General features: G+C 37.8%; 1 protein-coding gene across 3 annotated transcripts in view; it reads left to right on the top strand.

Annotated features, from left to right (window-relative positions):
* PALLD (palladin, cytoskeletal associated protein) overlaps positions 1-18,808 on the top strand; it is a 183,848-nt gene that overhangs the window by 40,610 nt on the left and 124,430 nt on the right. For all 3 annotated transcript variants that reach the window (XM_087963345.1, XM_087963347.1, XM_087963346.1), the window contains one exon: positions 14,879-15,057. In XM_087963345.1, the coding sequence (XP_087819471.1) occupies positions 14,879-15,057 (179 nt within the window). The remainder of the gene's footprint in view (positions 1-14,878; positions 15,058-18,808) is intronic.

Raw genomic sequence — 18,808 nt, 5'->3', positions numbered from 1 at the left:
TGATGAAGAAACTGGAAATTCTAATTGTGTTTTCAGTTCAGTTCAACCTTCATCTGTTTTAAGAAGTCATTGGCAAAATCTTGGTAAAAGCTGGGATAGCCAAAGCTCATTTCATTCTACCCGTACCCAATTCTCATGCCTGGTACAGATTCACTCTTTAACTTGGCAAAATGTTTCTGAAACAAGAATAAGAACAAAAATTAGCCAGATGCCTTAGGACTTTATCTTGCGGTGAATTCCCAAGAGATTTGGAAAGTTGTATTTATGTGGAAGTCTTTTGTTGTTGTTAAATTAAATGAATGAATAATGGGCATTTGGTATCATAATTCCTTTATTTCAATTCATGACTAGTATGCTGTGAATCCAGGTCCTCTTTTTGGGAAGTTCCATGATTGGGCTGGTTGTATCAGTTATTGCAGGCACTTCAGAGTCATCAGAATTTAAGAGTTATTAATAGTCCAACATTTTAAGATTGGATAGGTGTAATATTTTACATGCATCTGAGTTATATATTTAGCATGAGTTTTTAGTGAATTGTTTAATGTTAGTGTTATATTATTGCTGTACATTAAGAAGATGGATCACCTTGTAAAGTGCATTTTATTATGGAAATGGGGGATGCAGTGGCTCAGTAGCTTAATGACGCCGAAACTGCTAGCCAGAAATGGTCTTCACTCTGGAAATTCAAGCCCAGCTCCTGAAGTGGGATGAGCTCCCACCATTTGCTCATCAGCTCCTGTCCACCTAGCAGTTCAAAAGTGTGCAATATTGCGAATAGATAAATGAGAACCACATTGGTGGGGAAAACCTAGCTGCATTTGTATGTACAGATAGGGAGGGCGAGGGACGGGGCCAGCCAATAATGGGACAGGGAGCCGCAGCAGAGCACCCAAAGAGCCCTGGGTTGCCGACACCCGACCTAGACCTTAAGGCAGCTTTCTGTATATAAAAATTTCAATGTATAAATCTATTCAATTCCAAGCCAGATCATCAACCAACCCTATACAGTACTATTACATTGCTGTTTTCCATAACTTAATGCCACAGTATCTTTTTCAGTCTTCCCTAAAAATGCTTGGTATGTTTTGTATGCTTTGCATGTGTTCTGCTTTGTTGGGGAGGAGGGAGAAAATTGCTTTGTATGCAAAAGGTTTCAAGTGTCATTTTCTGGTATGGCTGTCAGAAACTCTTCATGAGCCTCTCTGGAAAATTGCTGCCAATGGATACCCATGTATAAGGCAACTTCCTATGTTTCTATATTCTTTTGACCATCACAATTCCAAAAACTATTAGTCATATTTTATGTTGGAAGTAACCCAATGGATGAAAATTGTAAAGGGAAAAACAATTCAAGAAGCTTGGGAAACCTTGAAAGATTATAAAAGCCCAGACTAGTTCAATACCACTGAAAAAAAAAAAGAAAGAAATCCAAGAAGAAACTAGCATGGTTACACAAAGAACTCCCTGATAAATTGAAAGACAAAAATGATATGTTCAAAAAATGGAAAGAGGGACACAATAACTAAGGCAGAATACCAACAAATAGCCCAAACTTGCAAAGATGAAGTCAGGAAAGCTAAAGCTCAGGACGAAGTAAGACTTGCAACAAATGTCAAATATTTTTTTTTTTTAAAGTTTCTTTCAACATACAAAAAACAAGAAAAAAGTCAAGGAAATAATTGGTTCACTAATGAGAGAAGATCGTAAAAAGTGATCACATGAGTCTGAGACACAACAATGGTCATAAATATGAACCAATTGCCAAGCATCTGGATTTTGATGATAATGGGGTGTTGCAAAGGTTGTACCTGTGAAAAATGGTCATAAATAACTTTTTCCAGTGCCGTTGTAACTTTGAATGGTCAATAAATGTTGTAAGTCGAGGACTACCTGTACAGCCCAACCTACCAAAAATACAGTATAATCATAAAAGACAGACTAGGAGTATGAATTAAAATAAGAAAGAAAATGGTAAGAGAACACCTGTCCACTCTAGATGAGTTCAAATCACTGGGACCTGACATATTACACCCCAGAATTCTGAAGGAGCTGGCAGACATGATCTTGGAACCATTGAACCATATCTTTCAAAGATCCTGGAGTACTGGGAAACTACCAGAGGACTGGAAAAGAGCTGAAGGGGGTAATATGGAACAGATCCAGGATACTACAGACCAATCAACCTGACATCAATAACTGGGAAGATACTGGAAAAGATAATCAAGCAACAGATTTGCGAACATCTAGAAGCAAGCAAAGTTATAACCAAAAGCCAATACAGGTTTGTCAAAAACACATAATGCCAAACAAATTTTATTTCATTCTTTGAAAAAGTGACTAAATTGATGGATCAACAAAATGCTGTGGACATAGTATATTTGGATTTCAGTAAGGCATTTGACAAAGTAGACCATAAGCTACTTCTTGGGAAGCTAAAAAAATGTGGTATAGACAGAATAGCCACCAGATTGATTTGTAAGTGGCTGACAAGCTGCACTCAACATGGAATGGAACTATATCTACATGGAGAGAAGTAAGCAGTGGTGTTCCCCAAGGTTCATTTTAGGCCCAGTACTCTTCAATATCTTCATAAATGATTTAAATGAGGGAATAGACGGGGAACTCATCAAATTTGCAGATGACACCAAGGGTGGGATTCTACTGGTTCTGTCCGGCTCTGTCGAACCGGTAGCTCTGAAGAGCAGCAGACACAGAACCGGTTCTGTGTCTGCTGCTGTTTTGGCCCACCCGCCTGCCCGGGCTCTTGCCTGTCCTTTATTTCCTGCTTTTTCACCCTCAGCTGCTTTGCGCGCCACAGCTGCAGTTGAAAAAGCAGGAAAAAAGTGCTTTTTCAAACACTGCACACCCACGCGCAGTGCTGCTCAGCTGTCCAGGTAGCTCAGCTGTTAATTGCATGTGTGCACAGCACCTGTTAGGCGCACATGTGCACAAAGCACATATGCGTGTGTGACACATAGCCACTGTACCAGTAGTTACACCGATCGGATTCCACCCCTGGATGACACCAAACTGGCAGGAATAGTCAACATTCCAGAATATAGGCTCAAGATCCAGCTGGTTCTCAACAGACTTGAAGATTGAGCCCAATCTTAACAAAATGAATCCAATGTAGAGAAAAGTAAGGTTTACTTTACTGTCATATTTAGGAATGCTTTTCTTGCAAGTTGATATACTGTAGTTGTGCAGAAATAGCTTCCCTTTAAGTGAACCATTGGAAATTAGACAGGTCTCTGCTGGGCTTATGTATTCCCTAAGTTTCAGGAACAACCCTGGTGGGAAAGAAACAGTTCCTGGTATTTGTTGGTAAATAATTATTGGAATGTTTGCTGTCCTGTATTGCACTGACAAATATTTTGTTTTGCTTTCTGGAAATGAGTCTACTGCAATAAGAAATTAGTCACTAAATAAGAAACCTCCTTCTGCTACTCTATACTTCCTGACAAAGTACTCCACCCAAGAGAATCTGGTCCTTAACTGCATGTGGAATAGTCCATGTTTTTGATAGAAAATAACTTTTTGAAATACTTGAAACTGAGCCATTTGGTTTTTCCAGAAGCAAATGTTCTGTCAACTCAAGCCTTCTTCTCTGAACCTTTATCACATGCACCATTAAATACTGTAGTTCTGATTCTTTGGTGGTATGAAACTGTTATCACCTGGCAGTTGAATAATCAATTTATAAATGTGATCTACCTCTTAGGGTGATTCTTTTGAAGCAGGCATCTGTGCACAATATGGAAAAATCTTCCTTACCATTTGGTAAGCTCATACAGGAAATCTTGTTACTTATTCCAAGTCCAAAGGAAAACCATTCACCTGAGGATAATTTGATTATCCAGACTTATGTGTTGAGAAAAGAATTAAATATAAAAAGAGAGAAGTAACTGCAGAACAACAAGCAGACTTCAAGCTGTCTCTTGATATACAAGACCAGATACATTAAATATCTAATGTTTTGATTTCCACCCCCACCCTGGTTTTTCTGGCACAGGATATGCATACTGAAACATAGTCATTAATTTGATGGTTGCATAATTCTGGTACTGCTAATGAGAAAACAAGAAGTACAATAGTCAAAACTTGATAATGTAGGCATTATAATCTTTGTAAGAGAATAATGCAGTATCAGTATGGTTTACAAACTTTCTCTTACAGTTTTAAAGTTATGCAAGCTTTTTTGATTTGAAAGAGAATTTATATGTTGTAGAGAAAGGCTGAAATTAAAATTATTCACAGATCTTAATGGGACATAAGCATATATAATTAGATGCTGGATGCAAGCCAGCATCCTTTCTTCAGACGAAAAGGAACAAAATTGAGGGATCAACCCCTCATCATCATTAACAACTTTGAGGAACCACCATTACAATTAGCACAATTATTTATAACGTATCTTTTTGTGTTTTTCATTGAAGAAAGAAATTCATAAAATAGAACTGATGTGTAAAAAGAAGCAGGGTATTAAAGCAATAAAAATTCTTTAAAAGACATATTTCTGTTTCTCCTATTCAGTACTACAGAATGGAAGAGGAAAACTAATTAAAAGAAGCTTCATTTTGTAATATCTGGGTGCTAATTTATTAATTATTAAATTCCAACCTGAGTCTTTTTCTTAATAAGATTTACAGGAGCATGTTTCCATCCAATACTTGCTCTGCCCACTTGATAATCTTTTTACATGCAATGTATAATCTGATTCATTTTGTAAAAATTAGGATTTATTTGAAACTTAATGTTTATACAGTATCTACATTAGAATGGCAAATGAATTGTATGGCTAGTAAAATATGATAATGCTGCATTAGGACAAATTAGTTAACAGGTTCACAATTCATTTTGCTCATCTGAAAAAGTGGTATGCAGACTAGAGTAATTTATGCCAAATTCCAGATAATATGACTTTTTAAATTCTATTTCTGACCTCTGCAGCCTGTTCTCTTTTATTTTTCTAAATAATAAGATCTTTAATGAATAAAAGCATATTAGAGAATTTCTATTTCATTTATAATTAAAGTTCAACAGAGGAATAATAAAATTCAGTCCCTTGGCACCCTTAGAAGTTTTAGTTTGAATAGTCCCTGTATTGAAAAAGAGAGAAAGAAAAAAATACGGGCAGCCTAACTTGCAAAGTGTATTTATTTGCAGTGTAAATCTAAATCACATGAGTAAGCAGTAAAAGTGATTCTGTGCAAAAGTGATATATTTTGTTTTTTGACGCAATAGGACATATGATAACAATTGATTAGATTTTAATTATAAGAAAATAATATATTATAGTGCCAAAATCATTTCCTAGCCTCAAGGATTATATTTTTTTTCCATGACTTACATTTGTAGTTTTTCACTAGTATCAATGGTAATCACTTGGTATGCATAAACTCTATTGTGCATTGATTAGACAAAGGAATGTTCTATAGTGGCCTGTCCTTAAAATATAAATAAACATGATTTCACTGTACATTTTTTGTCTGTGTGGATATTGCTATTTTATTTATCTCTTGAAAGAACAGATGGCATTTTCTTTGTAGAGATTCTTGTTTTAGAGACTTGGCAATGACCTGCATAATTAATATTAATTAATAGTGGGATGATTTCATAAATATATATAATCACTAAAGTGTAAGACAGTGTGTTCACGGACAAGTAACTTCGATGTTTGAAGAAGGATGCATCAAAGCTGATATATGAAATATATAACAAATCTATAATTGTTCATAAACAAAACTGGATACAAAAATTCTTAATTTATTTGCTCAGCCTTCCCAGATGCCCTCCAGATGTTTGTAATTTTCAGAATTTCTAGCCAATATTGCTAAGAATTATAAGCCAAATGTATTTAAATGAGCACTGTTAAGCCTGCCAAGTTCTCCTAACCATGTCAGATTTATAGAGAGACAGGATTTGGGATATCGGTTTCAAGCTCTCCTCTGAAACGTTTAAGTATGTCTATCTAAATTGTCTGACACCTTCTTACACAAGTATGTTCTATGTAATAGAATTATTAGAAGGACTATTTTGTAGTAGAATTAAATTGTCTATGAATAAGGTTACATACAATACTCCTCCCCAATTCTCAGCCAAGGGAGCCTGCATAGTCTGTAAACTTTTCTGTCATTATGTGGCCAGCATGAAAATACAGAACACAGTAACCTTCCCACCGAAGTTCTATCTATTTATTTACTCACATTTGCATGCTTTTGATTCACTAGAAAAACCACTACAAAACCTTATGATGTCAGATTAAGGCAGAATGCACTAATTACTACTGCAAACAAGAGGAAAAACTATTACACACAAAATCCACTCGTGCCTTCTATAATTTTGTAAACACCAAACTCAAAGGCTTGAAAACCATGCCACCCCTAAAAGGGCCTAACAGGAACGACTGCAATGATGAAGCCATTAAGACCAATATTTTGAACACGTTTTTAAGTTCAGTCTTTGTCAACAGCAATGACTCATGCCTCACATTTCCTAATCGTACCACAACTAATAGCAATGATCACCTACATATTGATTTTACAGAAGATAATGTTGAAAAGGCACTATGCAAACTAAAACCATCTCTATTGGCCCTGATGGATTATGTGCCTACTTCTTAAAAAAGCTTTCCACTGCCATAGCTGAACTACTAAGCACAATCTAGGAGATATCTTTTAGATCCAGCTCTTTGCCTGACCTATGGTCATTAGCCATTGGTCATTCCTGTCTTCAAAAAGGGACACCCCAGCCTAATTTAAAATTACAGACCAGGACTTCCGGTGGTGATGTGTGGTCGTGTTGGAATAGGGAAACAGCGCTCTGTCTCCCGTTGCCGATTTTCAGCTGTCGGGTGGCCTTCTGAGGCGAGGATCGGTCTGGGGGGGATCGGCGAAAGAGAGGGGAAACTTCAGAGGTGAAGCGGGGAAGTGCGATTCCCAACTGCATTGGAGAAGGAGCCCTTGAGTCTGGAGCTGAAGAGGCTGTTCTTGATGGTCGATCCAGAGACCTGACATCCCGCAAGAAAGAAGAAGGAAGTGAAGAGGGCGAACAGTGTAGTGTAAGCGGTGGGAGCAAAGAAGAAAGAAACCGTGAGCTGTCAGATCGTTGGTGAGAACAAGCCCAGAGGAGTGACGGTGAAAGTGAAAGCTCTGAGCGGCACATGAACAATAGGAACGAAGAGGAGAGTAAAGAAGGAAGAGGGTGAAACACGGAGCCAGCGACAGTGAAGGAGAAGAAACGAAGAAGTGAAAGTGAGTGAAATTAAAAGTAACTGAGAGCAAGCTGCATGAAGAAGAGAAAGTGGAGTGATTAGAACAGAGCTGCTGAACTTTTTGAGCTTCCAAAGTAACAATATTGCAACAGCAGAAGAATCAAAGAAACAGGAAGAAGGACTAAGGATAGGAGAGTGACAGTGCAAGTTTGACAGGACAGACATTTTGAAAATGAAAAGGCAATGGTTAACTCTGTCAGCTCCCAGCTCTACAGTAAGATTTAAACAACTTGGTTGGAACTCTTTAAAATATACTTCAAAAGAAAGAATCTTTATATGTAAATTTACTTCTGTCTAAAAGCTAATTCTTGAGATTAAGTACAATATTTATATTTATATTTAAAATTACATTGATAAATCTTTTTCTTCTATAGCTATATTTCTAGTGATAAATATATTTAAATTTATATAACTACATATAGATTGAAACTTAAAGAAAGATATATATTTATAGTACTACAGATTGTTCTTTATTATGAACTGACATAATTATTGCTAACTTATAAGAACTGTATTGATTGAAAATTAGAGAAAGTTATGTATTTATTCATTATACCGACTGTTCCTTTATCTTAATTCTTTATTGATACTAAAGATTTACTTAAATTTAGAGTTATAGTTTTATATATTGATAATTAGAGTGGAATAAATTAAGAAATTGATTTTATAAGTAAAACTATTAATTAGTTAATTAACTAAGTATTTAACTATTTAATCTATTAAGTAATTAACAGAGTATATATAAGAGTTTACAGAGTTAATATGTACTTCTTTCAGTAGTTTATGGCATCTGGCATAATTGGTGTGTACTCTGTACACCTCGTCTATTTCACTCTGGATTTCTTGTCTATCTCTTTGTAAGGCTTCCGCTATCAATTCTAATATAATTCTTAAATCCTCTTCTTTACTCTCCATTAAGTTTTGAAAGCGTAGGTAGAAAGCAGCTCGTTCCATTTCCAGGTGTATAATTGATTCCTCCAGATCTTTATTTATCGCCATCAATTTTCGATCCACTAATTCCAGTTTCTTTTCCATCTGCTCTGTTCTATTTTGTACCATTTTTATTTTTTGTTCATTGTTTTGAATGTCTGCTGTATTGTACCTATTCTGTCATCAAGATAGATCATCTTTCATCTCCCCATCTCATTCTTCATCTCTTCATGATTTTTAGTCATTGTTTCCTGCATTTTCATCATTGTCTCTTGTATCGGAAGCAGAGTCATCTGCATCATCTGCATGTTCAATGCATTACGCTATTTTTTGGTGCTAAGTATACCTTCTATGGATCTTTGGCCTGGGGGTGACACTGATGTCAGTGATGGGTTTGAAGGTGTTTTTTTTTCCAGTTCTTAAGATAGTTGTTGTAGTTGTCATCTTTAGAATTTTGTAAATATCTTTCCGCACCACCATCCACTGTATATTAATCAGTTGTTTTAATACTCTGATCACTATCTAAAAATTAATTTCAATCAATTTCAATCAATCAGCCCTCACTTCTTCTGAGTTTATCAATTCTATTCTAAATAATTCAATTTCAGAGTACTCCAACTGTTACTGTCTATCATAACATTGTTCTATATAATAAATATCAATATAATAGTTAAACAATAGATAAATTTATAATAATATATAATGACTTCTTTCAATATACTAATTATGTAATAGGTAAATATGTAATGATATATAGTAATGTTAGACCAATAGGGTAAGCTATAGTAATAACAATATAATAATCTAAAGTACTATTTGGCACTTAAGAGAGCAACAATTAAACACCAATTAAGGAGCAACACTTTAAGTTAATAGTTAAATATTTCATCTATCAATCAGGACCACCTTAAGTTCAAGATTCACGATCAGTAATCAATACCACTGTAATTATCACAATTTATGTATAAAAATATGCTTAATAAATATATATGCAAGTCTCTATAATTATCACACGTAACGTACTATTAGTACTTAATAGAATTTCAACTGCTTCAGTCCACAGATCAGTTTGTTTTGGCCACAGAGTTCTTTTTTTCCCTTTCTTTTCCTTTCTTTTTTTCCCTTTCTTTTCCTTTCTTCCTGCTATTCGCTGTCTTCTTGTGATAATATCTTGTATCCATTCTAGATAGTTCCTCTCGCAAAAACCCTTAAACAACCAATTTTCCGTATCGAATGTCAAATCAGTACTGTTCTGTTTCTTCCTGTTTCAGTGGCCATATATGTCTCTCTTAACACAGATTTGTCCTATATATTGTTTTTCTGTCATCTTCCCTTTCCTCCGTTTTTCTTCTTTGGTTAAAATATTTTTCTCTCTCCAAATGCTGCGCTCACCACCAAATCACCACCAGTCCCAGAGGTTTCTACCCTCTCCAATTAGAGTCTCACTTTTTCACCGTTAATCCATCCAGATCTTTTCTCCTCTGCACTCTTACGGCACTGGGCTTCACCACACTAGTCAATGTTTCAGTCTGTTGTCTCTATTCTTCCTTCCTCCTGTACATCTGGCTGTCATGACCACGAATCACCCATCTCATGGATGACTGTGCTCTTTTGTACTGTGTTTGTGGAGTGCCTCTTCATTGCAGCGGGTGGTTACCTTCCACTTCACTGCTCCCTGAGCTTCCCCACTAATCAGCGAATCCCTCCAGGATCGATGTGCCCTCAGAAGGCATCCAGATATGAAAAATTGGATCTAGGTGCAGTTCTCCGCACCATTGTGATATCACCACTGGAACATAGTAGAATTTTAATACTGGGGCAGTGGTATAGCTCTCTAGCTGAGCACATATTTTGTATTGGGAATGTTTGTGGCATTTCCAGATAGGCTGGAAAAACATGTTTAAAACTTCACCATTCCCGGTGAGCCTAGGAATAGGAACCTAGCTCCTATTAGCCCTAGCTTATACAACTAGTGGCAAGATATTGTGAGAATTACAGTTCAAAACTCTAGAAACTTGTGCCAGTATTTGCTCCCAATGAATGGGCTCCTGATAAAAATTGTTTTCTATTCTCTAGTGTTTGAGATTACTCAGCATTGTATATTCCATGGATTACACAGAATCCTATAGATTTGAGTTAAATGGGCAACTTGTACACTAGAGTTATTAGATTATATAAATATTCTAGAACTTCTTACATCCAGAATGGAGTGTATAATATTCTATCTATTTTAGTTTTGATCTTATCTGCAAAACTATGTGATAATTATTTGATAAGAAGAATGCTAGTGATTCAATTTTATATTAGTCTGAGTAAAGAAAGTCCTTATCCTTAAACACAGATTAAGAATTTTGTACATAGCTCATTTAAAATTTGGTCTGCCAGATTGCTGAGGGAATATGAGTTAAGACTAAAAAGTGGTCTACAATAAAAAGGCAGAGGGCAAGGATTCTATCTTAATAGCATTAACCTTAAAATAGTTAATATTTATGGTCATAATTTTAATATTTCTAATGCAGGTCATAATTTCATGAATCAAAATGCTCTTTATTAATTACAGATTTTTATCAGTGATGATGATTTTAAGGAAATTAAATTAATTTCCCATAAGAAGCTCTGTTTTCAGTTTATTTATTTTATTCATTTTGATGCTATCTAACTGCAACTGATTCTGGACAGCTCATTATACATTAAACCAGATAGAAACAAGCAACATACAACAAAAACAAAACCAGAAAAGAAAAAAACAACAAGATAGTGAACCTTTCAGGCACTCTAAAACATCCTACCAATGTCTTAAAAGAATGTTTCCAGATAAAGAAAACATTTTGGAGTTCTTTCTGGGTATATTGTATTAATTAATTTGTTTGAATGCCTTTGGGAATTGCTGTAATAGTAATTTTTATTTATGTTATTTACAAAGATAAAAATGTTAATTACAAAGATAAAAACCAATACAAACCAAAATGTAATAAAAAGAAAATATAGAAAGCAGAAAAAATAGAAAAATATCTACTACTTTTAACAATCTTGATCTTTCGTCCCTTCAGATAACGTCTTAAAACTTTATTCCTTTTCATTTCACAAATGAAAGCAAATATACTGTTATGTGTCCCAGGATAATATTTCAGGATCCAATCTGGGTCCGTCATTGGGATTAGAAGTTTAGTCTTCCAAGCTTTAGGACTAGTGCTGGAGCCCATCATCCTTGGGGAGCTTCTCTCTACCAGAATGTGGTAGAGACACATTCTGTGGTAGAAGCACATTCTGGTAGAGAGAAGCTCCCCGAGGATGATGGGCTCCAACACCAGTCCTGAAAGCTTGGAAGACTAAACCTCTAATCCCAGTGACCGACCCGGATTGGATCATTTTCATTTCTTTTTCTTTTTCTATTTTTACAAAATTCTTCAAAGCTTTAACAAGCTTATTTTCTAAATCTAACACAGGAAAATTATCTAGGTCATTCTCTTGGTTTTGCTATTTGTTTTTAATTTTAATTATTAACACATTAGCCAATTTCATATGTGCATCCAGTGTAGCTTCTTTTCCCATATTATTTTTGTGGCCTATCTGTTTTAAATCCATTTTCAGATCTTGTCCTGTAAAATTTGTTCCTCTTCCATAACATCTTTTCAATGCAGTCTATCTATGAAGCAAATATTCTTAACACTTAACTTTTTCATCCATTGTTCAAAAATATCCTTCAATTTTTCAGTTAAAATATTTTTTCTGTTCTGTTTCAGTAGGTCAAATTTAAGTTTTCTTCTCCTTTCATTGTTGTCAGGGTTCCGACAGATGCCCTAATTAATCAATGAACCTTGGGCCAAGTTTCAAAAGAAATCCAATTATTTATTAAGTGCAACATGTCATCACTTTTCCCAAGTGCAGTCGGCTTTGCCCTATGTAATTTACTGCCTACCTATGGCCCTATTTCCCCCCTCCTCCCAGGGCGTGTCATAAATCGCCTTCTCCAATGAAGCACTTTTGCGGGCTATAAAAAACACAGCCTCTCCGGCTGGCTCTGGTCACTTGGGACACAATCTGGAGAAAGGCATACGTGGAATGTGCTTCTGGTCATAGCAACCAAACTGCTCCATCAGATCTCTTCACCCCCCTCCTTCTTATGGCAACTCAAGAGCAGACCAGGAATGCTTTACGAGTTGACAATTGTAATATTTAGTTCTTTCTAGTTACTACTAGTTTCAACCCTCAAGATCTCATTCTATTTTTTTTTTTAAGAGCATTCAAAAGAAAATTATTTTCCCACAGGGAGGATTGTTATAATTAATTCCAAAAACCTTATTTCAAATCCATCTGGACTTTTAGTCTGTCATTTTCCAAAATACCATTTTGCCTTTAAGGTCCATTAAGTCTTTAAACTTGTATTTAAACTTCTTTCACTAAGGATTGAAGGAAAATCACCTGGTACTGAACAACCTGTTGATCCAAAGACAGGTTCCTAACCCATTGGAAGCTGTGGCCTCCTTGTGAGGAGCAACTATATAGTGGACAATTTGAAGTCATCCCCCGAAAAGGATTATGAAGAGCTGGTCTGTTTAACAGGCTCTTCCTTCTGCTGTTAGTGGGACCATCTTCAGTTTGCTATTTCTTCCCCAGAAGTTTTTTTTTTGGGGGGGTGGGGGAATGGCTGAATTGTGAAAATCCATTTTATCAGGATAGTTTTCATGGTGATTATAACTAATACATTATTTTGAGTTTAAAATCAGAGAAATATTTGCAGAGGATTAAACTAGATTTAAATGAAATGCTATTAGAAATAGCAATAGTTTGGATATATTAGTCTTAAGTATTTAGATAATGTCAATTATTGCCAGATACCTTATGCTTTATGAAAAATTCCTGAAATGTACATTTCAAAAGGTATGGTATTATTTCAGACATATATTTTTCAAAATTTTGTCCTTATTTTTCACTCCTTAAGTTTCACCTGTCAAGTGGGAGATAATTTTGCAGATTTAATTTGATACCTTTTTAATCTTTTTTGGTTAGAATATAGCTTAAATGTATATTTTCTGATTTTATCCTCATAAATATTTAAGTATAAATAATTTGTGTAATATTGTATGACATAAATATGTATGTGGTGGTTAGATTTGATTAATATAAAGAAAATATATGGTTTTTTTTCTTTTATATGCACACACACACACACACACACACACACACACACAAAGTAATAGTGTAATATGCAAGATGATTGTATAAATATATACATTATATAAATAAGAAAACTGCAGGCATACCAAACAAGGGAATGGTAACTAATGTTAAGAAAATTTGTATATATGTGTTTAGTAATAGCTTTAATCTTTGTAACCTCTTCATTTTTTTCATCTCATATAAAAGAAATAATGGATTAGCATTCGTAGTTAATGCTTCAAAGCCATATGTGTGCATATGTTTGTAAGAGAATTTTAAAATATCCTTTCCAAATCTACATTTTTCAATCTCATGTTCTAAACCTGCTTTATGATTTGGGCATCTTTATAGCTTAATATACTATGTGAAAGTCATTCTTGCTCTTTGAAATAAAAAAAAAAAATGGCTATTGAATGGGAGCCATTAAACTCATGGAATTTGAAACATTCCTTTTTTTTCTTCAATATAACAAATTTAGGGTGAAGGAAGGAAGATATCTGTATTCCACTATGAAATTCTCTAAAAAAATGTGGATTCCTCTGCCACAACTCCTGATTTAAAAATACTGTTTTTTATTCTTGTGAAAGACACTTTACTGCTTTTCTTTTATGGCAGTGCTGTTTCTTTTATTGGACTCATTAATATACACCAAACTGTTGCTTTCTAGGTATGCTTGTTTACCATTAATATCGCCCAGAGTCATCACATCCCAAGGGAGAAGTTATGACCACACATATTTGAATGGCTGTATAAATATTATTTTGATTTTGATACTATTCCTGCAACTTTCCTTAAACCTTTTACAGTAATAAATTCAGTGTGTTGTAAGATGCCAAGCAAAAACATGAAAATGCTGAAAATGATATAAGCCAACATTTTTAAAAAGTATCTAGCCATGGAAAGTTTAGTTATTTTTTGTCTCCTAAATGTCAAAAATATGGGACATTTGGGAACAGGAAGGTAAATTCTATGAGTTACTTTCAATTTCAATGCATGCATTTAGGAATCTATTTCTTTACTTAGAGCTTTGTTTTGCAGGGTCCCTTAATACATAGCAATATAGCTGTCTTGAGTTGTTTCGTTGAATGCATGTAGGCTACTGGAGCAGCAAGCAACGTGTCTTAAAGATGTTTTAAATGTCCATTCATTCCCAGCCAGCAAGACCAGTGGCAAATATTTGTGGAAACTATGCTGGAAACCATCTGGAGGATCCCTACATGCCTATTTCCTTCATGTTAGCTTATCAAAGCAAAGCTAATGAACAATTCTTAACAACACGCTCATTATTATGCCTGCCAACTAGCAAGTAATGCTCTAAATGCATATAAACATCTGTTTCCAGAGAAGTCTGCAAAATGCTCCTAACTTTGTAACAATTCAAATGCCAGTATCTAATGATTAAACAGTAGATTCTCGTGTAAAGGTTTGTTGCTGTTTTATAGTGTTTTTATTATCAATATTGGTAATGACTCTCTTTTTTTTGTCTTTCACTGTGCGATTGAATGTTGATCAAAGGTGGTTCTGTGAAGGTAAAGAACTACAAAATTCTCCTGATATTCAGATTTGTTCTGAAAGCGGAGGACTCCAGACACTCATTATAGCAGAAGCTTTTGAAGACGACACAGGGCGCTACTGTTGCCTGGCCTCCAATTCCCTTGGCTCTAGTTCTTCTTCAGCAGAATTATTTGTGGAAGGTAAGAAGATATGGCAATAAAAAGATCATGCATTGGGTTCTGTTTCTACTACCCTGTTTCTCCAACAATACGGCCTCCCCCAATAGGAAGTCCCAGCATGTTTTATAGGCATGAAATGAAATTAAGCCCCTCCCCCCAAATTAAGGCCTATATTAAAACATGCGAAATGGGGAGAATGGTGGGGGGGCTTGCCGTTAGGAAGTACTTTTGTTGCACACCCAGATATGGTGCTGCCTGCGTTGACCCTGATACGAAGTGCCCCACCAACACCAAGGTCAACATCCAAGCCGTCGCCACCCGCCCGAAGATGCAAGGGGGGGGAATTAAGTCACCCCCGAAAAGACGACCTAGCCATTTGGGGGGGGGGGCTCAAAAAAAAATAAGACCCGGCCTTATTATATGAGAAACACGGTACCATATTTATAATAACAGCTCTAGCTTTTACAAGTTTATGGGTCTGCACTCTGCAATCTCAATCTGCATGTCTAAATTGTCAGTGTCTACAATGATTAAAAAGCCTAATGTTAATTGTTATAATTCTGCTGTATATAGCAGTTCTTCTATTCTTAATTATACAAATTAGACTTTAAAAACTGTTTTTAAACAAAAACTGAGATGTTGTAAAACAAGGCAGAAAACTTTTTTTCCACAGGAGGGTACCCTGTTTATTTTTGAAGTCCAAGAACTGCTGGGGCGACAGTGATGGTGTGGTCATGTCTATAGTGGCAGCGAGTTGTATTTGATATTTTGATATTTGATATTTTCAAAATGTGTTATAAGCAGTATAGTTCTCATGAAGGCTTTCCAATTCATAACGTGGTCTGACTCAAAGAAACATTTTCTGGCAAAATGGTTTCACTCACCACCACCCATATCCATGTCAGTTACAAATTTGTCACCTTCCCATCTCTGGGCATACATACAAAGCACTAACATGAGGTGTCAAACTCAATTTCATTGAGGGCTGCATCAGCATTATGATTGCCTTCAAAGGACAATGTAAGACTAGGATGACTCACAGCGGCCAGATCGGCATGGCTGGGTGGGCACAACAGGGTCACTGCAACTTGGTGGACGTGGCTGGGTGGGCATGGCCAACTCGACATCACCCACTGGGCGTGGTTAACTCAAGACAGCTGGGTCAGGATGGAACAAGTCGTACTGGCTAACTCGATATGGGGACAATTCAGTGCCCCACAAGCTCCTTGCCTCCTCAAACTGCTGGCAGCAAAGTATCTGTGCAAACACCTACACCCACACTCTGAATTCTAAGTTTGGGAACCTTTATCCACAGAAGGAGGAGGCATGATTAGCAGTTTGCAAGTTCAGGTGTAGATAAAGGCTCTAAGCTTGGAATGGTGTGTGTGTGTGTGTGTGTGTGTTGTGCACGCCCAAGTACAGCACACCAAAGGAGACTTTCTTCTTCCAATCCTAAACATTGTTGGTGTTTCCCTGTCCGGTGCCCCCACCCAGCAAAGCAGGAGACAGAGGATGATGCTGTTGCATGTGGAAGTATGGAGGAGAAAGTTTGAAGAAGCAGTTTCTTCTGAGTCCAACTTCTGCCTTGACAGATCTCTGGAGAGCAAGAGGAGGAGGCAGGGGAGCAGTGCTCCCCAGTCCTGCACGAGAGAGGCTGGCCCTTCTCAAAAGGAATCCCCATTTCCAATTATGTATGGTAAGGATGCTGGCTTATTGAGGCAGCCTTCCCTCATGCAGCTCCCCCAGCACCATCTCCTCCTCTCCAGAGATCTGTCAAGGCAGAAGTTGGGCCTGGAGGAAACTGCTTCCTGAAAACTTTTTCCTCTACACTTCCACATGTAGCAATGTCATCCTCTGCCTCCTGTGGAGGGCCAGGCAAGGCCGGGAGTGGGGATCCAGAGGTGTCCAGCATAGGTAAGGTGAGACCAGGGTGAGCTCCAAAGCTTTGTCCACCAGAGGAGCCTTGCCATCCCTCTCAGGCCATGTGGAGGACCCCCGGATGGCAGCATAGGCTGCCTGGAGCCCTGGGTAGCAGAGGGTAAGGACCCACCTGGTCCTCAAGCTCTTGGGGCACTGGGACCCCACAGCCCGGCTTCTGGGGCACCTGGCCATGCTTACCTCCTCCTTGAGGTTACTGCTGCTGTGCTCGCTCTTCTTGGCCAGGTTGCTCATGGTGAGTGTGGGAGGGCAAAGTGCATGGGTCAGAGGGAGGCCCACTCCCTCTCCATACAAGGAGACCTGGCTTTACAAGCAAATCATTCTCAGCAATCAGATGGGAGACCACCAGAAGTGGGCAAGGAGATGGCAGAAGGGCAGCAGGGTTGCTGGCAGCCAAGTGCTAAGGCAGGACTTCGCTTAGACCTTCCCACCCTCTCATTCCAATCTCCTTCCTTCCTCCCTCCCTCCCTTCCTCTCTCCCTCCCTCCTTCTCATTCCCATCTTCTTCCTCCCTCCCTCCCTCTCTCCGTGCTCAGGAAGGGACAAGGGGAGGGGGAGAAAGTGGCAGCACTGCTGGTGGCCGTGGCTTTACCACACGGGCGGTGGGAGGCGGCGTGGGGGCCATCCCAGTGAAAGGGAAGCGCTAATGGGTTGAGGGCCCAGCGGGGCAAGGCTGAGCAGGTGAACAGGCCATGGAGACAGCAGAAGCACTGGTGTAAGGTATGGCACTGCTGCCAGGGCTCCACTATATGCTGATCTGCAACGTCATGGTTGCCACCCAGAACATGGTCAGCCTTAGATCTGGGCCATGGAGCTACCCTGGAGACAGTGAGAAGCTGACCCCCACTGCCTTACCCCTGGCCTGGACAGGGCGTTCCCCCTGGGCATATACATAGAAGCAGTGGTGGGATTCAAATAATTTAACAACTGGTTCTCTGCCCTAATGACTGGGTGGGCATGGCCAACTTGATTGGTCTCACCCTTAGGAAATTTCTCCTTAGTCCAACTCACAATAAAATAGCAGAATAAAATAGCACTATTCCAATATTTAGAATAGAATAGAATATCAGAGTTGGAAAGGATCTTGGAGGTCTTCTAGTCCAACCCCCTGCTTAGGCAGGAAACCCTACACCAATTCAGACAAATGGTTATCCAATCTCTTCTTAAACACTTCCAGTGTTGGAGCATTTACAACTTCTGGAGGCAAGTTGTTTCACTGATTAATTGGTCTGTCAGGAAATTTGAGGGGCTCATACAACAATGAGGGAGTCAATCTATTTTCCAAAGCACCAAAAAGCACAACAAGAAACAATGGATGGAAACTAACCAAAGAGAGAAGCAACCTAGGACTAAGGAGAACTTTCCTAAGGGTGAGACCAATCAACCAATGGAATAGCTTGTCTTCAGAAGTTGTGGGGCTCCATCACTAGAGGCTTTCAAAAAGAGTGAGGGAAATATACCCCGAAAGGAACCACTAAAACAATGCAGAAAACTTAAAACAGCCATTCCCCCTTTAAAAAAAAGTCAACCCCAAAGCAAATGCAGCAGCTGAGAGGGAAACTAAGAGCAGCTGCTCATGTTAATTGAAAGCCTGGGCGTGCTGCCAAAAGCCATCAACCCTTCCAACTCTATTATTCTATGTTCTCTATGTTCTAAATTGGGTGCTTCACAGCAGAAGCAATAAAGCTGGCTGGACCACACATGCATTAAATTCACGGCCTGTATGATCAAGCTGCACCACTGCCCTATCCTGTATCTTTTCCCCCCAGGAAGAAACAAGAAGTAGCCAATACTGCAGCAGCTATAAAAGGTCTTGGGGAACTTAGGGAGTATC

This window comes from Notechis scutatus, chromosome 4, assembly GCF_049901735.1.
Source record: "Notechis scutatus isolate UNSWTSFEM ecotype Mainland chromosome 4, rNotScu1.2, whole genome shotgun sequence".
Lineage (NCBI taxonomy): Eukaryota > Metazoa > Chordata > Lepidosauria > Squamata > Elapidae > Notechis > Notechis scutatus.
This window is presented reverse-complemented; position numbering and strand designations above follow the sequence as displayed.